This window comes from Athene cunicularia, assembly GCF_003259725.1.
Source record: "Athene cunicularia isolate RWA chromosome 13 unlocalized genomic scaffold, athCun1 chr13_part1, whole genome shotgun sequence".
Taxonomy (NCBI): domain Eukaryota; kingdom Metazoa; phylum Chordata; class Aves; order Strigiformes; family Strigidae; genus Athene; species Athene cunicularia.
Window position 1 is genome coordinate 18,023,485 of NW_020799117.1, and position 27,944 is coordinate 18,051,428.

The window sequence follows — 27,944 nt, forward strand, 5'->3', positions numbered from 1 at the left end:
CTTAGAAGCTAGAAAGCACAGACTCCAGCTTTATTTATTGCTATGTATAATTTTCTCCCTCATTGATGAACTTCACCACTTTGATACACCTCACACATGATCATGTCCCTCTGTAGCCCTGCTGTAACACAAGATACTCTGGAGTCAGTGGGGTGCACACAGAGTGGTCCTAAGGCCATTTCAGTGGTCCAACTGATTCCCAGCAAGGACCAGGGGGACCAAAATTCATTTTTGCTAATACATCCTACAGTGAAGCGAGTCAGCTTAGCTGCACTGATGTCCTGGAGCAGCCTGGTAGTATTATTGGTGTTGCTGTCATCCCACACCTGGGCAGAGGGCAGTGACAGATGAGCACTGGGAGCCCAGATAAGTTCTGCAGAGCAGTCAGGGTGATGCACTGCACAATCCCAAAGTCTTCCCTGTCTCTTTTAAGTGTTGTTTAACACAGTCTAGAAGCATTGCTGAATTCAAGCTGAGACTCACATCTGGAGTGCAGAGCAGCTTCTGTGTTACTGGTGTGCAAAGATAAGCCCCAATTTGACAGACACCAACTGAAAATCAGCCTTCCCAAAAAAAGAACTGGTATGTAACATGTAAGCTGCAGGTGAGAACAAAGCCACAGGTGAGCACTACACACAGCTCTGTCTTGCTTAAGGATTCAGCCTTGCACAGGCTCTAGAGAACACAGGAGGGGTTTGAGTAGCAGCCTACCCTCTGAAAGAGCCTCTAGGCTGATGGCTCCTGACCTGGGACCTGTTTCACTTCCCACCCACCACATCTGCCCTGTAGCTATGAGGGAACTTGGCACCACAAATCTGGACGAGCCATGGAACAGAGTTATCCCTAACATTTACTATTTCACCACAGTGCCAATTTTTTTGTGCTCTTGGCAGAATGTGAACATATGGAGGAAAATACTGACTTGCTTTTTCAGATAATTCTGCTTTGCAGTGATGTTCTGATCTGCTGTAACCTTGCCTTACATGTACTTAATAAAGCTTCAGCTTCTGGAGCCTTTGTCTCTTTTTAAGAACATCTGCACTTTAAGCCTTTGTGAACAAATGGTTGTGAATGTGTGTTAGCACAGGAAAGCACAATGGATAGTAGCAGCACGCAGGCAATGCAGGTAATTGAGGAGGTTTCAAGAGATGCAAATGCTTGTATCTGGTGCAGCCCAGAGGAATATAAAGCCTTGTAATATGCTATGGAGAGTTGCTCCAGCACAGGGACCAAAATCAGTCTATCCACAGCAGCATAAAGCATTTGGGGAATTAATTTATCCAGTTTTAAAAACAAAGGAGCTGCACTATAGAGGCGAGCTAAAACAGGCTAACAAGTAGTATACATATGTCTAAGCGTGTAGCAGTGAATGATAAAGAAATACCACCTTTTAGTGCATCCTGACATCCCCCCGCTTCCTTCTGTGTCCCCCACGCCTGTGTCTCCCCTAACTCTCTTGTGCCCACTTCACCCCAGCGTAAACTGGAGCTGGTCTGGCTGCAGCAGCCACTACTCTAAGCTTGGAGAGTGCTATTTTTAATTTTCAGGCGGATGGAGGGTTCAGCTCAGGAATCCTGTTGTTTCAGAGCATGTGGTTTACATTATGATTTCCAAAAGGTATTTGTATATGCAGCCACTACCATCTGCTGTAAGAAATACTTTGCATTTTTAAAAGGTTAATTCCATTTCAAATCTAGTGATTGAATTGGTATCAGAAACCACTCTCATTTGCTTACTCTCTTTAGTGTCACAACACACAGCCAGCCAGCAAGCCGTGTCTTTACAAGGAAAGACTGTTTAGTGCTAGTAATTGGCACAGGTTTTCTCCAAATTCTCACTGAAATAATTTTCCTATTCATTAATGAATAAAAGCTGTTTTAAATTACAACCTGTTGTTACACTTGGGATCAGACAATGGGCTGCTTGTTAATCTGAGGTGAGTGTTAAGTCTGTAATGAATAATTTGATGCATTTCTTTCTTCCTCTTTCCCCTTTTGAGCTCTGTGTCTCAAACAGACTGCAGTTTTCCTCAAAGTTCCTGTGGTTTGAAACTCATTTTAATTGTGTCTTGCTCGCTTAGCAATTTACCAGGAGAATTCAATATTGAACTGCAAGCTGCTTTGGCTGGGCACAAAAATCTGTGTTAATGTCTTATTTTCCTCATCAGATTAGTGCAGGTACACTTATGACTGCAAACAAGAAATCCATATTTTGGGAGCTACTGCTTGGGTGATCATCTCTGCTAGTAAGCTAAATGAACAGAAGAGTTATGAATTGTGAACTGATAAGAGGAAGTAAATTTAGTTCTAGGTACAGAGGTTTTTTTCTCCTTTTGTATAATGTCATTGTACTCTATGGGGAGATCCCCAGATCCTAATCAGAGCTGTGTGTTTTGAAACAGAAGAGATACGCAGATTCAGGGTGTACCAGCACAGTGAGGTCCTGACTCCTGCCTTTACAGGGACAGGGCTTTAGCTGGGTCTGCTGGGCAGCTGGGTCTGCTTAGCTCTGAACTGTCTGGAGGCATGACCTGAGAACTTGCCCCTCCAGAAGCCTGTGAATCCAGAGTTCATCTGGTTTGGTTTTTTTTCCAGTATGTTGTAGGGGTTTTATTTTCAGTCACACTGCAGCATCCCTCCATTTACCCAAGCCTCCACCAGAAGATGTATTTGGATGGAAGTCGCCTGTGTTTGTTTCAATGTTTTTTTAGTTCCACTAAATTACAAAACATGTAGAGTTTTATAAATTTGGTAGTCTATTGGATTTTTATTGGACTAAGACCCCCAGAAAACAAATCCTCAGACTTCAGGGAACATGGAATTAAAGCTCCACAGGTGGGTCAGACCACAGAGATGGCTCTTATCTTATATGGAAGGACCAAGGCCTCCCACCAGTCCAGAATTTTAAGTTCATCCAGTTTGTGACTTCTGCCCACCTGCAGTGCTTTGTTTTAAATATAGAGATTATTTCCACCCCAAGAAGACAGTAGTTTTGGCTTCATACTATCAGTTTAGATTTTTCCGAGAAATGTCCTACCTTTTTCTTTCCCTGCAGCCCACAACCCCCAGCTCTAAAGCACAAACATGAGTGGGTCTACTTTAGCAATGTGCTATGGTACAGGAGAGCAGCAAAAGCAGTATCCTTTCCATGCTACTGGTATAGTAAGAGTAATCCACTCCAGCATCAACAGATACAATTTAACTGGTATTTTCTACAAGCTGAGGTAGTCAGTTAATAGAAAGTGTCTTTAGCTCATATTCAGATTTCTCAGTTGTCCTGTAATATAATGACAAGTATAAAACCAGACTAGCTTTTCAAGACAGCTTGTGCTTTCAGACACCTTTTTTGGGACAAGTAGGTCAGCATTTAATGCAAAAACATTACAGCTTTCAGTGCGTACAAGATGTTTGTGTCTGATATCTTTAGCCATGCTGCAGCTGGAATAGACTGAGACTTCAAGAGCGTTCCATCAGCCTGGACAGAAAAACAATCCAAAGTACGCCCCGCTGGACAGGGACAAAGACATTTGCCCTGCCAACTCAAACAGGAAGCCAGCTAAGCTGAAAGCGCTGGGTGAAATCCTGAGCCCATTTAAGTTAATGAGTCTGGCTACTGATTTAAATGGGCTCAGGCCTTTACTTCTTAACTCATGCTCACACACAGTTTTCATTCCTATTCCCAGCTTCCATGCCTTTTATTAGGAACAAACATGCAAAGCTAAGAGCTATCACAGATGAACTACCCACATTCCTGTACCCCCAAACAGATAACAAAGGGGTCAGGACTAGTGCTGGGCTTCCAGAAATCGGCAAATCCACTGAGAGCCCTGCCCCACCCTGAACCCAAAAGCATAAGCATCAGTGAAAAGAAGGAATAGCAAATATCCTTAGACAAGCCTCATCTTCCCAGGGGCAACGTTTGTGATAGAGATCCCCCATTGATTTTGTTGTTGTTTTTTAACCTCCAAGTAAGTGAATGATCTTTTCTGGAGATTATTCCTTCTAGCCAGGCATGAGTCCCAAAGCCCAGGTGTGCCAATCTCCAGGATTCTTTGATGCAGTCCTCTTTGTTCATAGACAACACACAAAGTCCTGAGAACAGCAGGAACTCTCAGACAATACCTGTGCTCTCAGCCCTTCTTTCAGTGGTATGCGCTGCCCCTTCGAGCTTGTCTCAGGCACTGCTTTCTGTCCTCATTCACTCTGAAGCTTCCTCTTGTCCTCTCTCACAGCTTCCACCTCTTACTGCTGCGTAACTCGTGGGTGCCCAAACTGTCCCAGACTAAAGCCAGCAAAGCCTCCCCTGCCAGACACAGCCTGCACGTCCCCTCCACTGGACAACACAGTGCACCTCTTTTCAAGCGCTCTGGTCACAGATTAACATAAATGTCAGACGTGTTAAATTCTGGCACAGTTCCGACCAAAGGTGCGAGGCAGATCTCCAATTTCTTCACTAGGTCATTTTGATCTGACCACCATTGTCCAAACAATAGGTTTTTTGCAAGGCTTATTTGGAAGCTGTATATTACCAGAGCTCACAGCCTGTGTCCGTTACAGACTTATTTCCCTTTGTAACAATGGTCAGAGCAAATTGTATCTGTGAACGTGATATGGGAAGAAGGTGTTGGAGTCTGATTTATGGTTTAGCCTGAGGAAAGGGAGGTTTCAGCCCAGCTGTCAGCTCCAGGAGGTCCCACTCTGCCTTCCCAGGCTGTTGTGGGACTACAGGGGCCCTGCCAGCATCATGCAGGCTGTGGCCCTCGCTGACTGCAGCCTGTAGCTCTGCACACTCCAAAGGGGTGAGTGAATCATTTGAGAATATCCCATCTATGCCACCGCTGTGGCACAAAACAGGAAAGACTCACACTTTAAAAACAGCCTTGGGAGTTTCAGTGGGAGTACTAGTACTGCCTCCTTAGCCCTTCTCCTGCACAGATCTCAGAGCAATGCTGGCTCAGGGGGAGGGTCTGGCACCGGGGGTGAATCCTATTTCCCTCAAGAGATAAGAATATGTATGCAAGGTTCATGTGCAGCGAAGACAAGCTGAGAAACTTTTGCTTTATATCAGAATTCAGTTTCTAGTTGCTTATAGAGAAGGATCATTACAGTCTAGCTGTACATTCACGGTAATAGAAAACACTACTTTCTTCAGTATTGCCACGTGAGCGAAAGCAGGTGAAGCTGAAGGAAAATACTCCAAGTTTCCTCTCTGTGCCTGATTTCCTGGCTGATTTTAGGGACAGATAGTTTTTGCTAATGAGACTTTCCATTATAAAGTTTCCATTGCTTTGGAAAATATTAACTTTGCTGGGTAAATCAAACAGGCCCTGCGGTTATAGTTAGAATATCCTAAAGATTTAGTTCCCAGTAATAACAGGGCTAAACCACAGCACTGCCAGAGGCAAAAACTATATTATTTGAAATGAAACTTCTCATAAATATCCAGCTATGAAGTCATTTTATATCAGCTGCTCTTATATAAACTGGACAAGGCAAACTGTCCTATCCATCAACATTAAGGCTGCCAAGAAAAATGACTCTATATTCATTGTCTTCAAGTTTCAGAGATCTCCCTCTCTCTATCAGGCTTTCCCAGGAAACACTGTGGTTTGCTCTTCTTAGTAACTTTGCTGGTACATGTAACTAGTAGCACCACCAGTGTCATCTTTGGGCTTAAACAACCTACTCTTGCCTGCCTTCTGTCACTGTCCCTCTGCTGGGAAATGGATGGACAAATACACACAAACACACCTGGCGCTCAGCGGCCACTGGCCAGAGCCAACATTGCTTTTCAGTCTTTGTTAGGTGGAAGCACCTCAAAACACTGGCAGAGACAGAACCGTGCTGGGGTTGGGTTTTGGGGTGGGTTTTTTTTTGCTCTTTTTGCTTTTTTTCTTCCATCCCCTCTCCAAACACTTAAGAGCATGTTTGTTGTGAGTCTGCAATAAGGACCAGGCCAGTCTTCAAACATACTGCAGAAAGTTGCACCCAGGAGGGGTTGAGAATAGCAAAGGGCACTCATGGTCATTGATAGCCACTCATACCATCCATCCCTCGGTGACATGAGTAAGTGGGTGCCACCCACAACCCTGGGACAGGCTGGGGACCCCAGAGCCTTACCTAGATCTCCCACCTCTTCTTACTCACTGCCTCCAGGCCCCCCAGCCCACTGCCCCATTTCTGTCCTGCTGCTCATAGCTGGCAGCATGTGCAAGAGACACGTTCTTGAGCTCTTCATTTTTTGTCTGGCTTTCTGTGGTAAGGTTTGATACATTTTCCCCAAGCTTCAGTATCTGTGAAGGCCCACTGCACCTGACTGCACTACTGAGTCACTGTTGACAGCCTTTGCCACATAGATTGTTTCACTCTGCATCAAACTGCAGCATCTGCTGCAATAAAACACACCACCTGAAAATACTGTGATCTGTGCAAAACGTGGGGATGCTTTTCCATTAGCTCTCTCTAAAATCAAGGTAGAAGGTGGACAAAACTTCATGCCCCACTTGCTTAATAGGAAGGAGAATGGTGATGGATATGGCTTCAATATTGTACTTCTGATTAAAGTGTATAGAGAAAGGTCAAGATAAGCAACTAAGATTTGCCAAGCTGGAAATGTGGGCACAACACATGGAGGAAATGACCTCCTGATACTTTCTGTGCAAGTGTCCTCACTATAATTCTCACCTCTCAAAAGAATGGCTTCAGAGAAATGCTTGATTACCTACTGCTGACTCCCTAAATATTTCCTGTATAACTGTCCCATTATGGGACAGGATGCTCAGGTGTTTCTGGGTAAAACTATAAAGCTTTCAGAAATTTGGTCACTTAAACAATAGCAGAGATGTGAAGCAGGCTTGAAAAGAACCCTTGAAACATATGACCCCTTGGAAGGAAACACTAGCTTGTGAAGAGGGATTTCCAGACTTACTTGTGAAAAAAGGAATCAATAAGCCTATATTAAATCAAACCCACGCATTTGGTACTAGAACAGTGCTAGCAGGCCCCTTCTTTGTCTTTGCAAGTTAAAATTTGAACGCCTCCAGTCACCACCACCAAAGATGCTGAAATGGGAAACAGGAGAAATCTAGTCAGCCACTGCCGGAGTTAGGTCCAAGTTGAGCCACGAAAAGCCTAGCCAAAGCCTTACAGGAAGACAGGCAACTTACAAGCAGGAGACAGACAATATTTTCTTCTTAATGTTTGGTAAATTACATGTAAAATCTAAAAAAAATAAAAAGGCAAAATATTGATCTGCCTTTTTAACATACAGATAAAATAATTAAAATATGTTATTAAAATATGCAAAATTTATAATTTAATTATACAATTACACAGCCTTATGGTCTAATAGCCCCACTGTATTTTGCATATTAGTGAACAATTGCTTTCTTAAAGCTCACAGCAGAATCATTTACTTGATGCTGGAGAATAAGTTAATTACGGATCTCCTGCCTTTGATTAATGGATTTAATAATCATGTTACAGTAGAATTAACTTATACTTCATGTGCTTACAGCACTAATGATGAGATTCATGAAAGCAATGTGTCAGCAAATAGGACTGGCACCAAAAAAGGCAATGTCTGGAGATCCCAGGACTGCCTGGGCCCTTACCGCTGCTGGTCAGCGGTTCATTACGAACCCACAAATGGCGTCCAACCATTTTTGCCTCATCTGTCATTAATCAGCACCATTTGCCACTTATTTCTACAAAACCAAATAGCATTTTCGGGTGAGCTGAGCACCTCAACTGAAGCTCAATTCTGGATACTGTGGGGGAAAAAAATTACTCTAGGGGATTGGTACAGTATCAAGTAATGCATACCCAACAGGCACAGCCACCTGTAGTCTGCTATTTATTGCCCAGTATAATAGATTAAACATTATTTTATTTAATGCTTCTTCTGTGCACGTAATACAAGCATAAAATTTCTCAGATGGAAACATGCTGAGTCAGCAAAGATTTACTCTCTCTAAAGGAACCTCCAGAATAGGTAATTAATACAACCGAAGAGGCAGGGCACTATACTTTCCAAGGAGATAAACTATTTCAGGACAGAGAAGGTAGAATGGATACTTCAAAGATTTTGGTGTTTTGCCATCATTTCTCACAGGACTCCTGTGCATGTCTGTGTAAAACCTAGATCTGCAAGTCTGACAGGAGCCAGATTCAGCAACCTTTATTTAAGTGAAACTCACATTGACACAAATAAAAACAGAATGAGGAGCCAAACCATATTTTGTCTGGAAGAGCAGTACCTCAGGAATCACTAGCAATAGGATTTCAAATTGCGTCAGTCATGTACCTTATCTATTACCATGCAAAGTAGAATAATGCAATACAAGTCAGCAGCTTAGCATAACACAGGGCCCCAAGACAGGAAATGAATAGGAATACAATTTCCTTAACAATTTACTTACAGGAATTATTCTGCAAGACATTGCCCATGTCCCAGTGGAAGATACAGTCTGAATGCACAGGAAGCACTGGGCCATTGTGCCATGTCCCCTTAGTATCCATCATTCAACTCAGGTACTGCCCCTTCCATAAAATGGTGGCAGAAATTCCTTGTGCTGATCTTGCCATATGGAATGCCCAGAAAAAGCCAGGGAAATTGCTGCCTGGCCAGCACTACCCTGCCTGCTGAGACCGAGGGTACGCTAATTCTCTTCAACCTGCCTGTTAAAGGAATTATTCACCAAAACATTATTTCACAACTGATAGTAGAAAGCTCCCCTCACGCATTGCACCTGCATACCTCCTCCCCTCGTTGGAGGGATCCTAGAGGCCTCCTCTGCACTGCTTGTCAGTTCTCCAGGCAGCATGTGTCTGAAAAGCAGACAGTGTACTCTGGTGCCTGTCTTGCAGCTCCACCAGCAACACTAATCCACTGCTGTTTGTGTTTTGTTCTGGGAGATATTTGGGGTTAAGGTAATTGAAGGTTTGTAATGAAAATCAACCTTTTCCATCAAACCCACCAAAGCAAGCTTCAGGGATTAGAGACATACTGAAATAATGCATATTGTGTAACTGAACCAGATGGGACTATGCCTTTAGATGTGCTGCTTCAAACTCAGCTTGCTCTCTCTCCTTGCTCCCCCTTGCTCTGACCCTACCACACACCCATCCAGAGTAGAGAGCTACAGCAATACTCTTCTCATCACAGCTAGCTTACTAGCAAAAGATGTTTTAGGCAACTATCAGGCCGTTTGTCCATTCATCCCACAGTGCTTTAACCTCTCCCTGCCCCAATTTGTTCCAGGTGAGCTCAGGAATCAGTAGCCAAATAACCTTCAGCTGTAGATCACTTGCCAAGGGGCAGCTGTTCAAAGGAGACCACAGGCATACCCAGCCCTTAATTTAGAGGCTGAACACACCATGAGCTTGGATTACATTAGTCAGACAAATGCCAAAAACATTTTCTAGGATATTTATGATGGGTTTCCTCGGTGCTAGGACACAGGTGGTACTTCTTTCTATATTTCTGTTTTACAGCCCTCGGATCACATGTTTCCTGGAAGATGACAGGCAAAGCTCAGCCTTAACCAGGGCAGTGCTAGCCTGCAGTCCCTCCTTGCTTTGGCTCCACTTTGCATATATGGTTTCACAACTATATACTTTTTAAAAATTTTATATGAGCTTAGCAAATCCTTGATTCTAGATACTCATCCCCTACAGCTGTAGGCACAAATAATAAAATAGACAGTGATGAGTAGACCCTATAATGCAAAACTAAATGTCCAATTAGAATTTGATGAGAAAGTGTGAAATAAAACACATTAAACAGAATAAGAAGGTGGGACAAGAAATCAATTTCCCATTAAATTCAGTGGTTACTTTTTTTCTGATTCTCAATGTTAAAATCATCAGTTACACACATAATTTACTCCTTTACAGTCTGATTCTGTGTTCAAAGCAAAAACATGCATTATAGAATATGAATTAGCCTAGCCATCGCATGGAAATAAGCAGTGCTCTGTAGGTCTCTCCAGGCTCCCTTTAAGAAGAGCTCCACCAATGTCAGCTGGAGAGAAACTGCATTATATGCAGTTTTCAAGAAGGAAGTGGTTCTGAAGCAGCCTGCTACTTCACTCAAAGCAAGAGGCAATCTCAATTGGTGCAGAAGGTATGAAGCGGAACTTGGGAAAAGCCATGGAGATGTAAACATACCCCAAAGATTTGCCTTTGTGGATGTGACCAAAGGATGTAAGGCTGGTAAAAAATGCATCCTTCACTGAGCTTATGTAAGCAGCTGAGCACCGTGAATATAAGAAGAGTGGGAAAAGCCGCTTGTGAATGATTTCAGGACAAGTAGGCACAAGCATGATTTCTCTTTTACTTCATCTTGTTAACAGTGTCTTATACATATGTCTTGAAAATGTGATGCACATGGAGTTATTTTAAGCAACACACACAGATGTTTCATTTGTAGGGAGCAGTGATCCCACACTATTGAGTCATGTTTGCAGGGTCTGTAAATCCATTATGCTTCACTTCTACCTTCAGCAGGCAGTAAGATGCATGTCCGCTAAGCTGCATGTGGTTTTGAATAGTGGTAACAGCAGCCTATGGTCTAAAGACAAGAAATCCTGTCAGCACTGGAAAGGAGTTTTCTGGTATGGGGTAGGATGACAGGGACTATGCCTATATCCTGAGATGTACAAAGAAAAGTGCAACATCTGGTGACAAATGACCTTGCAAACCCACCTCCTTTAAGAGGCAGAAATTTTTGCACAGAAAAAGCAGGAAAAGAAATCAGATTTACCTCATTCATCCTTCATAACTCACAGAGTAAGTGCATCTTAAGAAACGAAGGCAGAAAAGTGCTATGAAAAGACAAGCAGATGCATCTAATACTTCAGCAAAACCTCTTTCTGAGGTGTCTGGAGACACCATGGTGGCTTCCTCATGTTTGTCTATGTTCTAAACCTTTTGCACTGTGTTCTTAGAGCCATACGTGGACCACATTATTTTGGGTTGCAAACCACAGACACCCATAAACGCTGAAAAGCAGCTGAATGTAAGAGAGAACAATGCGTTCTTTAATGGGTTCAGGCACCTTTCTCTTAAATCCAAGAGTTTAAAGTCAATTCCAGCTGTCTTGGATTGTCCCTTGCTGGTAAAGAGCCTGTAAGTAAATTGTTAATTCAGAACCCCCTAGCTGTGATCATTAATGGATTAAATTCAGTGTTAAACCTTGCTCCAGTCTCTAGAGCACTGGCTCAGCTCTAGGGTACTGGTATCTTGCATGCTACTTTGTACCCACGTTTATCTTTTTGTGACTGTCTTTTTCAACTGATAACAGGGGGGAAAAAAAGCTCATGGCAGTTATTTCTTCATTTTACACTAATTTATCCTCTTACCCTTTCTACAAGAGCTGCAATATAATGTTTCAGTAGAGCAATGCTTTGAAAATTTGGCTCAAGGAGACACTGAGCAAACAGCTTTTCAGAGAGCTTCAACTCAGCTGTCAGAAGGGGCAGTTTGGTTTCTGTGCAAGCAATACTCGCATTCCAAACTGCATTAGAGAAAAGCCGGTGGGTTTGTACGCATTTTTATTATCAGTTCCAGATTAGGAATCTGATGCTAATTTCTTCTTAAAGCCTATGTTTGCAGTAGAATTTATATTCTAAAACAAAAAAAAAAAAACCTGATTGTGATGTTTTTCTCTCACTAGCTCACTCTTTTTTTTTTTTTTTTTCCCCCCTGGCTTTACTCCAAGGACCTTTTCCGCTTTTTTGTTACATTCTCAAGATGAAGCACCCGATGGTTACAGCAGTGCTGGTAGTACTGGTGCAGGTTTCTCAGAGTTTCCCTGCCTTGTACCACCGAGGTTGGTGGAGGCTGTTAAAAGAAGGAGATAGTTGTGGAAAATGCGATTTGGCACTTTGCTCTGTGCCTAAAGACTGTCCAGCTGGGACTGTATTGGACCGTTGTGGCTGCTGTCCTGAATGTGGAAATGTGGAAGGTCAGATCTGCGACTTGGACCAGAGCAATTATTTCTATGGGCAATGTGGGGACAACCTTGAGTGCAGGTTGGATGCTGATGAAGCAAGGTTTGGGGAAGTCCCTGAACCCCAATGTGTGTGCAAGACTCAAGAGAGCATCTGTGGACCTGAAGGGAAAACCTATGAGAACATCTGTCAATTCAACAAGGCTTATGCTACAAAAAGAAATATCAGCATGAAACATAAAGGACCATGTGAATCAGGTAATATGTACAGAGGCACTTCCAAACTGAAAAAAGATCTGATTCTGATTTTCATCTGTGTTACTAGATGCTATAGTCTAATTTTATTAAATACTGCATTTTTCTTATAATTATAATTATTTTGTTATAATATTTATAATTTATTTTGTTATAATACTACTTTGTGTTAAACATGTAGTTCAGCAGCTGGTACTTAATCTTGTATGTTATAAGCCTTTGTATTAGACTGGTGGATTAAATCACATGGAGCCATAGATCTACAGACTAGCTCTGCTCTGAATAAGCAGAGTATTAGATATTTTCTACAAAACTTCTATCTGTAGTTGGGAATAGGTAAACAGATAGGATAGTCTGGAGGACTGGACAAATTATTATTATTATTATTATTATTGTTGTTGTTGTTCTTATTATTATTATTATTATTATATGAGGACTGACCTGATATTAAAGTGGTGATAGCAAGGCAGATCTCATTCATATATATATATATATATATACACACACACACACACACACACACACATGTGTATGTATATATATGTGTATGCATGTTGCATCTACCTGTGTGTATATATGATGGGCAGTGAAGTAGAGGTAAGAGAAGAAAACAGAACTTAATTAACAGGTCTGTTCTTTTCACAAATAAGTGCAAAATAATCCAATTTTGGAATCATCATAAAAACTATCTAACCCATGAAATAGAAATCCAAATATTAGAACAAAACCAAACATTTTCCCAAAAGACACTGACACTGCCTGAACAGTTGTCTGTGATGATTGTTAGTGGAAAGTTTTAGCTGGGTAGTACGGGGGAATCATGTCTCCTGCTCATACGCTGTTCTCATTCTTCACATTATTACAAGTCTTTACTTCTGGGCACCTTTCACCTAAGTCACATGAATGTAAAATGAAAAAGTGAACAGGCTTTTGTTTTCTGAATGAGAAGCTATTAATTTTTTTTAAAGTTAATGAAATATTTTCTCAGATGAAGTAAGTAGAAGAGGTCTCTGGGTCACAAATAAGTCACAGTTCTGGGAATTTGAAATTGCATCTCTGGCAAAGGTCCATATATGAGAGTAACTCGGGTATGTTTTACCCACACCTTGCTAGCAGTCTGTTGCCTCCAGTTTAGACTGTGTGCCGTGCTTTCATATCGAATGAACACTGGACAGGGAATACCAGACTTCTTTCTCTAGTTGCAAGAGAAAGATCCATTAAAGAATCCCTTATTCGGCATTAGAGTATTAAGCTGGGAAATTAGGCTTGTCAGTAAAGAAACATTCAGAAAACTGAATGCATGCCAGCCCCCAGTATGATTGAAAGCCTGTTAGCCCTCCAGTAGGTGTTCTTATTTGGGATTAAAACAGGACTAGTTCTTGCAGCATAACCCCTTCAGGAAGATTTCAGTTTGAAGTGCCACTCTAGTAACGAGTGGTGTTACCTTTGCAGCAGAGGTAGCTGTTCAGGCATGCAGTGCCTTACAGCAGTGGTCCACTCTTATTAATTAAGCAGAACTGGCCATGTACAAAAAGTTTTAATTTGAAAGTACTACCACTTTCAATTGCTGGTGTCGTCATCCACCTGCAGTCACCCCAGAGGTGTGTAACACCATTCATCAAGCAGAGGAGTGAGCTCAGCTGCTCTGCATGCAGGCATCACCCCCAACACTTTCCCACTGCTTCCCTGGGTCCCCAGAAAGGCTGGACCCCCTCTCCAGGAACGCAGAGAAATTTTCTAGGTTTGCTCAGCTTACTGAATTGCACAGAAGCCTGGGGGAAAGTTCATAGCTGTGTCAGTGCTGTGCAGATTTTAGTTAAAGAAAAATGGGGGCCTGTCTCCTTGGCTCTTGCAGAGGGACGTGCCCAGCTGGAGCAGAACACTTGAGCGTGAGGTGGGTGCTGGGCTCGCCGGGAAGCGGGAGCACAAATGCACCTCTTCTCAACCTCCCTGAGCAGCAGCTGACCTTGCCGGCTTTGCAGATTCCTCCCCGGAAGGAGCCTGGGCCTCTGAGGAAGCAGCAGGGCACAGAGGTGCACCATGCCTCAGTCCCCCCTAAGAGTGTACCAGTGAGCTCCCTCTTTGCCACGGCAGCTCTCTGAAGCAGCACACTGGGCCTGTGAAGGTGCACGGTGATTTAGACTGTTTTTTCACGGCTGCAACTGATGACAAAAGGCAACAGGGAGTCTGGCTCTAAGAGTAGCAAACTCGCTGCGGCACTCACTTTCCGCTGACTCCAATTTGCATAAGAGACAAACACTGAATACTGTGGGGTTTTGGTACCAGGCTATAAATATAACCTTCACTCAACTCAAAGTACTTTGTTTTGTTATTTTTCCTTCAAAGCATCTGCTGTTTCCTATTGATGCCAAACGGATTAATTGTATACAGCAACCAATGAATAAATAAATAACAATAAACTCCTTTCATCAGAAGAGTATAGCCTTTTATCTTTCATCTAGCACCAGAAAAAGAAGAAGAAAAAGGCCTAGCTCCCTAAAAAAACATTGAAAAAGCCTTTCTTCTCCTGAAACCTAGTTTTGATCAGTTTATCTAATAATTTACCAAGGTTACAAAGTTATATACAGATTCTCCACACTTAATCCATCCCCATTCACATTCAAACCTCTCTTGCTGATGATTTAATAAAGTAACAGAACAATCTAGCAGTGATTCTCTTTGTATTTAGCTGTGTCAGATACTTTATTTTAAATGTAAATTTAGGAGTGAAAAAAAAGTAAACAAGCCACGAAATTTTCTGCCATTTTCATCAAATCAGACATAGATTAGCAAAAATCAGTAACTTAAGGGGAAGAAAATTTATCATATTATCTAATTAATTAGTCTGGAGTGATACTGAGTTAATATTGATTATGAAAGGTGAAGCGGTATTTTTACTTTTCCTGGCTTCTGGTTTATGTCTTCTGTAACGCATAAGGATAATGCATGACTGGAACTGTAAAAGGAGAGGAGCAACAACTGCACATTCACTCCAGACACTGAGACATCAGAATGTTTTCTATAGCTATCAAGAAAAAATTTGTCTACTCCAGGAATCAAGATGACATGTTATTGTAACAGTAAATATCTGTTAAATATAAATAAACAGATATTTCAGTTATGCAAAAAAAGTACACACAGTTATGCATGGGAGAATTCGACAGAACACAAAATCTGTAACACTCAAAAACGAAGTTTGTAAATTTCTGTTAAAATGATACATCATTATTTCAATGTTCTGTGAAATACAGCAGAACAGTGTTGTGAGACACATTATTTCTGGAGGGACTTCAAGTTTGAGTAGATGACACAAGTATTTCTTGTGTGTTCAGATTCAGAAAAGGCTTTTTTACATTAAAACTGTGGTTCTTCCTACTTGCTATGAGTTTGATCTCATAATGCCAGTCATGGTCAGCCCCGGTGCAGCAAAGCCTTTACCTCTGTAAAAGTACTCAGCTGGGGGGACTCCCACCATATCTAGACATTTCCAAGCAATCATCTCTATTCGCCCTACAGTCAGTGGAGGAAGGGGTATTTCTAGTGTGGAATTGGTCTTGGTGTACAGTAGATAGTGCCAGACAAATTTCTTGTAGGTGAGCAGCTATAATGTAGGTTTGTAATTCAGACCCTTATGCCCTCCAGGCTACGGATGTGTTTAGACGGCGTAGTGAAGCCAGAGCCCGGCGTAGGGAAGCCAGAGCCCTCATCCTCATGCAGCTGAGCCATGTCTGTGGCTCAGTCACATGAGCAGGCCTCAGTTCTTGGCAATACTTCGGTGTTGTCATTGTATCCATAGGACATCTGTGTTAGCACCAGAACAAAAATACTAACCAGTGAACAGCTGCCTACTTAAAAATTTGTTCATGCTGTCTTTATATAGCAATAATTTAAAGAACTCATATGAGTCAGTGTAGACATCTGGTTTCTTTTTAAGTTTAAGCTTAACTACAGTGGATGTATCATTAAAAGGAGTGTGATTATACTGAGTTTTAATATTTCAAAGAATGTTTTAATATCAGACGCTATGTGTTAAGTTCACAGGCAAAAAATTTCTCACCCAAGCTATTCAGTTAATGCTGATTTGAATACAAGATTTTGGAAGTAATATACATTCTGAATGTACAGTTCTCATGAAAGAACAAGTATTAAAAGTTCTAAGTATCCTAATCTGAAAATCTTATTTTTGAAGATCCTTTTGAGGATTGTTTAATGAGGCATTCATAAATGGGGAAATCAATACTTTGATGTATAATTTGTTTGCAATTAATTTTCATCAGTATGCATTTGATATTCTCTGCACAGAAAGCAATCCTGAAAAACTGAAAAATGTCTTAGAAACTTTGCTTGAAAACCTGGAACAGGCTGTTTCAATTTCAAATACTGAAGCACAAATGCTGTACCTAAATATTGATTTGAATATTGCAAGTAAAAATGTATTAATTATTTACTACAAGTTTCTATTTCCAAGCATCTGTAATCTGTATAAAAATACAAGCAATCTGTACAGAAATAAAAGTCTAGTGGCCCAGAAAATACATTCATTTTTAAACACTGGTACGGAAATAGAAAGAAAACAGGAAAAGCATTTCTTGCTGAGGACAAACAGATCAGGAAAAAAAAAAAAAGAGATCTCTGAAACAGAAAAGCTGTGATAATAGTAAATATGTTATTTTGCTCTCTGCTGCTAAATATCATCATCTCCTGTTAACATTTAGTATGTTCATACATGCTCACAGGGGGATATGTATTTAAATCATGTATGAATGCATCAGGTGATAATTTATTTTTTCAGTCTTCAAATCCCTGGACTGGCTCCCTCTTGTGGTAAACGTCAGCTTTTCTTTGGGAAAAAGTGGGAGAGTATAATTCAGAGGCAATAAATAAAGAGTGGAGGGGGATGAGGGTAAGGGAACAAGAGGAAACAAGTGGAAATCTAAAAATTGTAATAGAAATAACACACCTTATAAAAATAATTGGCTTTCAATCACTTGTCTCATAACAAGAATATCAGATGAAATTGATAGCAATTGAGGACAAATGTGAAATTGTGAAAATGTGAAAAAAGCTGTATTAAAGCTGTTATTCTGTAACTTGTTGCAATGAATTCCATGGCTAACAGAGTGGGACAGGATTTTAGCCAGTTCAAGGCAATGATGTACTCAGAAAACAAATTCTGACAAGCTAGCAATCTCAGTATTTTGACTTTTAAGCTAACCAAAATGTAACAGAAATTAAGAACTATCACGTGCGATCAAATTACTCCGTGATTTTCTACTGCAGAATTTCTTGTACATTCCTCTGAAGAGTAGTGCTGGCTGCTTAACTGGTGGGCCTTGAGTCTAGTCCACGATGACAGCTCATGGGACACAAATGAAACTTTTGATTTCAGCTTAATTTTCACAATCATGTGCAAGAAGAACAGGCGAGTCCTTTGAAGTAAGTGTTTTTAAAAAACTGTTTACCCTTCAATGGGACACAAGGTTTCCTGAGCTTTAAAAGCTGCTTAGAATGATGTGGCTCTTCATAATGTGAGAGATGGCAAAAGGCAAACCAGTTTTATCATGTAAGGAGGAATGAATGTTGCACACTTTTGTGTTTGTGCTGCCTTTTGTTCACTGTCTTCTAAAGCACCATTGTCTGTTCTTTGCAGCTCCTATTATTTCTGTGCCACCTCAGGATGTCCAGAACTTCACAGGCAATGATGTCATTTTTGGCTGTGAGGTGTCTGCCTATCCTATGCCACACCTTGAATGGAAAAAAAAGGGGAATAAAATGTTTCTGCCAGGAGATGATGCTCACATCTCAGTGCAGGTAAAACTTGAGTTTTCCGAGTCATATAGTTTGGGATGTGGAGAAGAGGGATTAATCAGTGAATTTCTCCTACAGAATACAACACTGTTGCAATAAATAGTTTCCCAAGGGGGCCCTCTGACTACATAACGATTATGATTTCAGACAGTGCAAGGATCATTACTTTGGCAGTCCAAGCAGAAGAACTAACAGTCAGGGTACCATCTGGCTCTCACTTCAGGGAAAGAAAATATGGAAGATTCTCCTTATGTAGGTATGATTCTGGAAAAAATGAATGAACAGATAAATGGAACTGGTTAGGCTACTACCTGAAAGAAGTTGCATTCTGGGAAGGATGGATGTTGCCAACAATTTTTCTACTCTTGATGCAGAAGCACAATTCTGGCAGGTCCCTAAACTTCTGCTTTGCAGGATGCTGTTTCTGGACACCTGCCATTTGGGTCCAGTCCCTGAGGCGTTCAAAAGGAAAGCAAAGAAACTTGGTCATTTTATGGAGGACACTATGTTTTAATCAAAGGGGAAAGAGTAGAGTGGCATTAGTATAGGCTTCAAGCAAATATAGAAATGGCCTGAAGGTTTGAGCTAAAATTAAATAAATGAAAATGCTAATTCTTTTAAATGGAAATAATATTATGATGAGACAAGCTAACAAAGCCAAATGTACAGGCAGACTGCAGGAAGGCTGAAGTCTGCATCTGCATGCCTTCTCCAATGGACAGAGACTATGCAGAGAAATGCATGGCAAATCTATCTGGATATACAACCCAAAAGTGGTAAGATCCAGTGAACAGGGGGCACAAACTGATAGGTAGATAGAAAAAGCATGTAAAAAGCTAATTAACATACCAAAAGTACTGAAGTACTAAGGCTCTTAAGTTGTTTTGAAAAGTTTCCAGAAGCAGCATGAACACAAGTGGGATTAGTAGAGATAAATTGCTCAGAAACAATGGTGCAAGGAGCCACATCAAAATGCTGATCTCCTCAGAGGCTAATTTGAACCCTGTTAACCTCTCTCATTAATAGATACAGCATGAGAGCATCTCTGTTAACATCTGTTAATGGGTTTGTGTTATTTGTTTGGAAAAGAAATCTCACTCCTTTAAGAGCCTTTAGCCCAAGTCAGTTGAAACTGATTGTCACTAAGCGTCAAAGTTCATGCCAACCCATTAAAACCTGGATGCTGAGTGTCAGCTTGGGGAGGCCACCTGGCCATGAACAACTCACCCAGACCCACCTGCCACTTTCATCCTGAAGAAATTTATGACCTTGAGATGAGGTGACAATGCTCTGAAGCAGCAGCAAGAAGTGCTGGTGAGACATGAGACAGGATGAGCACTGGCAACCAGTAGTATGAAAAGGAACAGCAATGAGAGCACTGTGAAGGGCAATGACGTTTAAAGGGCAGAGATGGGAAAGCATGAACTCAGCAGCACAGAGCAGTAAGAAGTTAAATCATAGGGCAGCAGAAACAAACAGAATCAAAGTATGATGGCAGTAAACAAAAAGCAAAAGTTGGAACGATTTATCTATCCACAATTATTTTGAGAAATATCACGGTGTTTCCTAGCTGCTGAATTTCAACTGTTTCTTTCTCTTCTCAAAGGCAAGAGGTGGGCCTCAGAAGTACGGCGTGACAGGCTGGCTGCAGATTCAAGGCCTCAAAAAATCAGATGAAGGCGTTTACATCTGCCACACCAAAAATAAGTATGGTGCAACATATGCCTCTGCAAGATTGAAAGTCATTGATGGTATTTTTTTTTTATTTGGATGTAAAGAATATATAAAAGCATACAAGCAGGCTGCAAAGGATGGGTTTGTCAGAAAGCAAATGAAGGATGTGAGAAATTACCTAAAGATGTCCGTATTTTATGTGTGCTCTTCATCTATTTTATCCTCTAACAGGTTAATATTCTAATGCCAACTTCCAGAAAACAGAAAGCTGTGGATTATAGCCATACAGCTAAGACATATGATTCCACTATCCTTATCCTACAGAAGCTCTTTGATGTTAGTAGGAACGCTGCACCCAGAACAACAGCTGCTGTAGCTGAGGGAGTCTTTGAACTGTGGCAGTTCTGCTTAGCTGTTTATTTAAAAAAAAAAAACCAAAACCCGAAGGAAACAGTTATTGCTCCTTAATGAAAATGTTTGGAAAGATTTAAGAAGTAGCTTTACTATTGTTTTGCATTAGGCCAAGTCTTGCAGAATAACATCCTTCTTCCTGCAGGGAGAACTGGGTTTCCTTGGCAAATGCAGGATAGAGATGTATTGTCTTATATTTGCCTCCTGGTATAGAGGAGTTTGTCACTGGACTAGTTTGCTACTGACCTTGTTTCTGCAAGTGGTTTTTAAAGCTTTACTGGCTCTAGTCATATTTTCAGGTGTATAAGATCTGCAGAGGACTGAACTCATAGTTTACTAGTATTGGGAATGAAATGTATTTTCAACATCTTAAAATGTGAATGATATAGAAATTTGCTTATATATCATGAGCTTCAGTGGTATGAGGTCAAGTCATTGTATAAAAAACCTCTCCTTTTAGTAGGTAACTTAACAAAGACTCAGAAACACTGACCTTGCCATACAGATCCAAAGCCATGCTTTCCTCTCTGTTCCTATCTACAACTAACTTAATCTGGATTCAATTATGTCTTGTAGGCTCATCTCCTGCATTTGCATTTACTGCTGGCAGTAGAAGTGCAAGCTACAGCATTGAATATGAGGACTATTATGACCATTCTGATGATGAAGATGAGGAAGAATATGAATCCGGGGACTATGAAAATTGAAACAATTCTGACTAATAATTTTTATGTATCTGTTGTCCAATACCTTCCACACTCTGTTATATTTACTAGTAGTCTGTGCTGTAAACGGCTCCTTTGATAACACACATATTCACTTGTGTATCCATCTTCCTGAAATTCAACTTTGGCTGAAGTGTATCATGCTACTTACCAGAAATAAGAACAGTTGTAAATCCATACATTTAGTCTGTTAATTAAAATTCTTAAACATCCACCTGTCTACTAAGTATATGGAAGGGATCAAATTTTATATTAATTTTTAAAATGTAAATTAAGCTATAATTTTTCAAACATTCTGATTTGTCTAGCAGAAATGTCTATATTTAAACAAAATTTTTACCTTGTATCAATTCCCTTTTTTTTTAATGTATTAAGGAGATATCAAGAGACTGTTCACATGGCAACAAGCCTAAGTATGAAGGTTGCAAAATAGTCTTTAATCTCCTTAGTTCATGTTTTCTCATAAGTTTCAGCAAGATTTTACTTCTCATTTGAAATTTTCTATGGTTAGTCTTATCAAGGATGAAATAGCTGTCTTTTGGGGGGTTATTTTGTTTACTTTTAATAGATACATGAAGCAATCACAGTCTAAAGCAAGTGCATGGTTTTACTAGTAGAATATCCAGAAAAGATTTCTTGTACATGCAAACAGATAAGCACATCTTTTGACTTCTTTTTGTAACAGTTCTTGCACTAACAGTGTCGGCCTCTTTCCACCAGTCTAAGCAACGGTTCAAGATTTGGGATCATTATTTTTACTCTGAACAGCATCATGTTTGGTGAGAATTACTGTAGTTTAAAGAAGGTAGCTCACTGCATGCCCATCAAATACAGAGAGATCTGCACAACAGAGCCACTATTTGTCCTTTGTCTTGGACTGTCCTCTATGTGACCCATCTATATGATGTCCAACTAAAGTGCATTCAGCATTGCCACGCTTCTGGAAATGGCAGACAGAAAAGCAGGCATCATTTTCATTTTGAAAGCCACCAGAACACATGCACATTTTTGAAACTGTCTCAACCACTTCTTGATCAGCATGAACCAGTGCAAATGAAATGTAACTCAAAACCACAAGACTTCAAATTGTAAAGCGATCACCCTGAAAAATTTCTCCACTTATTCTTGCCAACTAATTACATGAAAGCTGTCTCTGAATTAATGGGTGCTGGAAGACACTAAACTATGAAAAGTACTTTTGGGAGGTGGTAACACCTTATGGTTGCCATTGTCTGAGGACAGATGAATAGCAGTAAATTACTGAACACCCTCCCGCACACTCCCCAGAAGGGTTCAAGGCCAGGTTGGACGGGGCTTTGAGCCCCATGGCGGGGGGGGTGGAGCTGGATGATCTTTAAGGTCCCTTCCAACCCAAACCATCCTATGATTCTATGATGGCATTAATGACTAAAGAAGCAAAATTTGGGGCATCTGCCTGTCTTGGTATCTGCAGTCTTCTTTATCCAACGCACAATACCATGTAGTGATTACTGCACACGTTGAGGTAACTCAAAGTTAAATTACCAAGTTAAGGAAGCTTTAAGGGCAATCTTACTGTATGCATTCACATATTGCATAGATTTTTTAAATGTATATACAGTGCATCACTAATTCCTCCTTTAATGTGCTGGTTTGTGCTTTTTTTGCCATTAGGCAGATTTTTCCTTTCAATTTGTATTACGTTACAGAATTGGCTATGGACTGTCTGCCCTGAGGTATTATTGATCTTTGTCCAGGTAGCAAACGAGCAAGGAATAATTTATTTTGTTTCAGACTTCCTGCAGTATTGTCAACTTATGGGTAGAAAGCATGCTGCTGTGTCATCAAAAAGATTAATTAGTTTTAATTAGGAGTATGAAATGGCTTCATATTTAACTACTGATTTTGTTGTTATGGGCTCTTCCTAGTCTTCTTAGTGATATGGCTAATAACTTTTTTTGCTTATCCACTATATATTAACTTGAACATAAAATTGTCTGGTAGAAATCACTGATTTTTTTTTAAAGTAGGTATTTTTTATGGAACTATTTAATCTGCAGACATATATTCATGATCAATTGTGATCTGCATTGCAAATGAATTAATTACTAAACCAATCACTAAATTGTGGCAATATATACTGGCATAGACTAGTGCTTGGCATAGATGATAATCCTGAAATCATTAACCATTGAAATAAATTAGAATTCTTCAGGGATTTTTGCTGGTTTTAATATAAAAATGAAAAACAGAAAGAAAAGAATTTGAATAAGAAAATGCATAGCAGAACAATATCAAATACCTGTCTGCAAATGTTGGGCCTGATGAACTTTGTCTATTTAAAAAACCCCCTAACCTTCCCAGAACAAAGGGTTCTAAATTAAATATATTTAATTTGTCTCTGTACGTATTTTTAATATATTTAACTATTTGTTGTAAATTATCAGTCATTCCTTTCAGTAAGAAAACTGCATTTTAGGAAAAATCCCAAAGGGATGCAAAAAAAAGCAGGAACACTGATACCATGAACATTTGCTACTTCTTTTTTTGAGGGGACAAAAATGGCTGGTTCTGTTTATATGCTTTAATCAAGTCACTTAAAATTAAATAAAAAAAGCATGGAGAAGATTCAGTCCTCTCTAAGCAGCATGGCAAATGAATGGATCTAATTTTGAATGCATTGCCTGTAGCAACAGATCTATTCACATAATCCAAAGTAACAGCAAATTCAAGTTAGTTTTATTCCACCTAGCAGAAAATGAGACAGACTTGAGCTGGAAACTGTATATTAATACTGCAGGGAGGTCTCAGTACTGTATCTGTGAGGCAGACCTAAACCTCTTCTTTAATTCAGCTTCCACTGAACACAGCAAGAATTTTGTTATCTTTCATAGAAGCAAATCTGAATTTCATGGCACAACTTCCTCCTGTCAACACTTGTCACACAAGCATCTTCACCATGTCATTTTCCCCTCCCATGAAAATACAAAGGAATTCTATAAAAGTTTTTAAATAAATTACACTCCTTAATGAAGCTTTGTCCTTTGGGCTACGACTCTGACATAATCTGGGGTGGTTTCACAATCAAACATTCTTAGTTGCTGTGTTAAATCTCAGGAGTTTTGTCAGGTATTAGTCTAGGAATCTATTAATTCTTTAGCTAGACCAATTTTTCCCCCCTTAAAATAATCAGGCTACAGTTGACAGAAATCGGATATAGAAATGCAATTGCCTATGTCTCAGAGATTAAAATGATTCAACGGATGATTAAATAATGTACAGTCACATGGCTGCACTGTGCAGCTGAGCACACAGCTGAGCGAGTGCTCCCTGCCCACCCCATGGTACAAGCTTTGTGCTCTCAACTTCTGTTTGTGCTCACACATCAATATGAAAAGGAGACCCACGCTGGAGGGGAATGGGTGTTTCTGGCTAAGAAGCACACTTGCCTGGAAACTGGCTCATTGCTGCAGAAGCCACAAGCTCTCACTCACGCTTAGCTACATATGCTGTCCATAGATTACCCTCAGTTCTCGAACTATTTAACATATTAACCTCATTTCTGCGTGTCTTTGCATAGCTCAGTGGCACAGCCTAGGCAATGGCCTGACACCTGGAGCAGGATGCACTGTCACTGCTAGAGCTGATGCTCTGCTCACAGGGTCAAGGTCTTTGAAGGATATGCAAGAGCTTCCCCTTAACCTTTTCAACCCGTACTGGCAAACTGCTTCTGGCTTTTCAGACAGTTTCTAATTGTATTGCACGGGAAAGTCTCCCAAATTTACCTCATTATAATTTATGTCTGACTCTTCTCACCCCTGAGTCACCATTTCATTCCCTGTTCCTCAGTCTTGGGAATTCTGTTTTGATCTGTCCCTCTGCTCTTTCAAATCCTTTCTGTCCCCTTTCCTCTGTACGTATCACTAGCCCTTTTATTCCACTCCTGATATGTTTTGTGACTCTTCCTTGCTTTTAGACTATGGCTATAGATCAATGATTCTATTTCTTCACAGGGTAAAGGATGAAAAAATGGGTTAAGGCATATGCCAGGACTGAGGCAATCATTAAGGGACTGGGTAATCTGAAGCAGCTTTTCAAGAATGATCCATTTGACTTTCAGAAGTGCCAGCCACCAGTCAGTTGTGAGGGCAAGAGAACAAGAAATGCATTTAAAAACATTTTCCATTTTGACTGTGCTTCATTCTCCAATAATTAATTGAGGTATTTTGTACAAAAGCATGTGGTTAAAAGATGGTATCATCATTCAGCTGTGACAGTTCAGGTACAAAGAAATTACACTTCCTGCCCCAATTACATTGTTACAACCGTTTCTCAACCCTGCTGCTAGGTGAACCGGCTAGGAATACAGCTAATTCATTTTTTCATTCCAGGTCTAAAAGCAGCTTACATTTCCAGAGGAATTCTACCAGTTTGGTACACAGTCAGTGACAGGCTCTATAACCCACCCCATACAACCTCACCAATTTCTGCCCATTACAGCAGCTCATATACCTACAGTGTCACCTTGTAGAAGAATGACCACTCTTGATCTAGTGGCAGGGAATGCACCATCTTTTAGTGCAAGTTATTCCAGTGGACAACTGCCAGCATTGCTTATTTCTGTTCTGAATTTGTTCAGCTTCAGTTTATGGTGGTTAGACTCAATTACACCTTTTCCTCTGAAGAAGCTGACTGCATTAAAACAAGTTTTTCCCATGCAGGTACTATTTTTCAGGTCACATTATGCCCTTAACTTGGATAATGTTCATATTGACCTTCTTCTCTCTAATTTACATGGCGTGTTTTCCTCACTAACCCTGAATTATTCCTTTAACTCTAGAAAGAGGGTATCTTGGATCACTGTCTTTGCAGTACTTAAACCTAAGTAAAATATGTCTCTGTGTTACTTCTAAGTGTTTGCAGTCGCAGACTCTGCTGGTTATCTGTACCAGTGATTAGCAAAAATGGGAATTATCCAACTGGAAACCGAGACAACTCTATTCTCTAATTTCTTTGATTCTTTATAGGTGTCTGTAGAGGGTGATTCCTCCCTTTCTGGGATAACTGGCAATCTGTCCCTTTGGATGCAGCTGTACCACCACCTGACCACCACCTCTTTGGCCTTCTGTATTGAAGCAATGTTCTTGGGTTTTTCCACTCTCAGCAACCATCCAGCAGTTTCCAGAGCAGAAACTCCTGGCAGCTGCCCTGGGCCAAAAATCACTTTATCATCACATGCTTTGGATCTTTTAAAAAGCACCAATAGATCAGCATCATGATGGCTTCACCCATGTTTATTGACTATTGATTTATAAATGTAGGAAATTACAGAATCACAGAATCAACTAGGTTGGAAAGGACCTTGAAGATCATCTAGTCCAACTGTTAACCTAGCACTGACAGTTCCCAACTACACCGTATCTCTCAGCGCTATGTTGACCCTAATCTTAAACACCTCCAGGGATGGGGACTCCACCACCTCCCTGGGCTTCCCATTCCAACATCCAACAACCCCTTCTGGAAAGAAATGCTTCCTGACATCTAGTTTAAACCTTCCCTGGTGCAATTTGAGGCTGTTACCTCTTGTCCTATCACTTATTACTTGGTTAAAGGGGCTCATCCCCCTGTCTCTGCACCTTCCTTTCAGGCAGCTGTAGAGGGCGATGAGGTCTCCCCTCAGCCTCCTCTTCTCCAGACTAAACAACCCTAGTTCCCTCAAATTAATGCTACATTGAGTTACCATGCAACTTGTGAATCCATGCAACTTGTGAATCGCTGGCTGTAAAATGATAATATTCTTACAATCTCCCACCGACTGTGTGACCTGAAGCTGCCGCGTTCACTGAGGAAAGCTCAGAGGGAAGTTCACGGATGCTGTCACAAACTGGGAGTAAATTCTTTGGAAACTGACTCTTAATCTGCATTGTGCAAAGCCGAATATAGATTTACAGCAGCACTTAGGCGCGGTAGCCACCGAAAATCATGGCTTTTCAGTCAGGAGAGATTCCTCTCCTTGGCTACTGGCACGGCGAGAGGGAGAACACCCTCCCGGCAGCGGCACCGGGCTGGGGGGATGCCCGGGCAAAATGGCGCCTCCCGTCTCCGAGTATTTTTTTGTTAATAAAGTTAATATCTCTGTTGCTCAGCTGAGTTGCCATTGTACATAAGATGGTTGTGTTTGCTGATTTCAAGTTTTATTTTTTGATTTCGCTATTCAAGGAAAATCAGCATGTTTCCTCAGTACTACACATAAAATAGAACACAGAGAACATCTAACAAGTTCCTTGGCAGTCTGAGAATTCTGAGCGATTTCTGGCCATACCTCCAGCCTACCGATAAAGAACTGTGTCATAACATGGTTGGGACCAAACATGTCCAGATAAAGCATTTCAGAGTGCAGCAGGCTATCAGTCTCAATATCCAATAAACCATCTTTTCTTTGAAGATTGTTACCTAGTTTTTGTTCAGGCTTGCTTTAAAAATTCCCTCATTATCCTTCAGATAAAATGCTCCACAGTTTTAACTTGTCAGCAAGAAGTTAATTCTGATCCGTAGCCTAAATTTCGGTGTAAGCTTAAAGTGCATATGTTCTTGAAATCCACTATCAATTCTTTGTATATAAATTATTGCTTAGCTGGGTTATAAATGTTTTGTTATTTTAATGGCAATTAGTATACAGATGATTTAGACCTTGGTGATTGGGCTGATATCCCAGTTTTATTCTGGACTTTCTCAAACTTGTTGCCAGGTTTGTCCTGACTTTAAATTCACATTTCAGAGAACTATAGAAAGGTCTTTAACTTTTGCTGCTTATGACATGGTAATTTGGCTCATGTTTTTCAGATTGTATTGGAATTGTTCCATTATGGAAAGATGCGTTGTAGTTTATGTCTGAAGACTATCTTTGCCAGATGGCCTTATTCCTCTGTTTTATCCCAGGATTTTTTGTGTTGTATTATATTTTCCTTAACATGTATGCTTGCATTTTATGAGTCTTAATTTTCACTTTAATTAGTATAGATCTTGCTTCATTAAAAATTGCGTTATTGGGATTACCTGTACCTTAGTTTTTTCCTCTCTTTCTGAACATGGTGGGGGAAGAACAAATCAAACGATGACTCTTGAGCTTATCCTTTGAGG

At 40.5% G+C, this 27,944-nt stretch overlaps 1 protein-coding gene across 5 annotated transcripts; it reads left to right on the forward strand.

The window, feature by feature from the left end:
• The first annotated feature begins 10,166 nt into the window (after nucleotides 1–10,166).
• LOC113485179 (kazal-type serine protease inhibitor domain-containing protein 1-like) lies at nucleotides 10,167–21,031 on the forward strand. Of its 5 annotated transcripts, none has more exons than XM_026858160.1 (5): nucleotides 10,167–10,243; nucleotides 11,722–12,210; nucleotides 17,858–18,018; nucleotides 19,622–19,766; nucleotides 20,677–21,031. In XM_026858160.1, the coding sequence occupies exons 2-5, from the start codon at nucleotides 11,754–11,756 to the stop codon at nucleotides 20,805–20,807; spliced, it is 894 nt and encodes a 297-aa protein (XP_026713961.1). In that variant the 5' UTR covers nucleotides 10,167–10,243; nucleotides 11,722–11,753; the 3' UTR covers nucleotides 20,808–21,031. The 5 variants fall into 5 exon arrangements, with proteins under 5 accessions (XP_026713961.1, XP_026713958.1, XP_026713962.1 ...); XM_026858157.1 differs by lacking the exon at nucleotides 10,167–10,243 and adding an exon at nucleotides 11,073–11,129; XM_026858161.1 differs by lacking the exon at nucleotides 10,167–10,243 and adding an exon at nucleotides 11,440–11,536 and having other exon boundaries at nucleotides 11,754–12,210.
• The last annotated feature ends 6,913 nt before the right edge of the window (nucleotides 21,032–27,944 follow it).

Bases quoted from the DNA above. Each gene is read 5' to 3' on its own strand.
- LOC113485179 (XM_026858160.1), top strand. From the start codon at position 11,754: ATGAAGCACCCGATGGTTACAGCAGTGCTGGTAGTACTGGTGCAGGTT. The intron at 18,019-19,621 runs GTAAAACTTGAG...CTCTTCTCAAAG, and splicing joins ATGCTCACATCTCAGTGCAG to GCAAGAGGTGGGCCTCAGAA. The intron at 19,767-20,676 runs GTATTTTTTTTT...TATGTCTTGTAG, and splicing joins AAGATTGAAAGTCATTGATG to GCTCATCTCCTGCATTTGCA.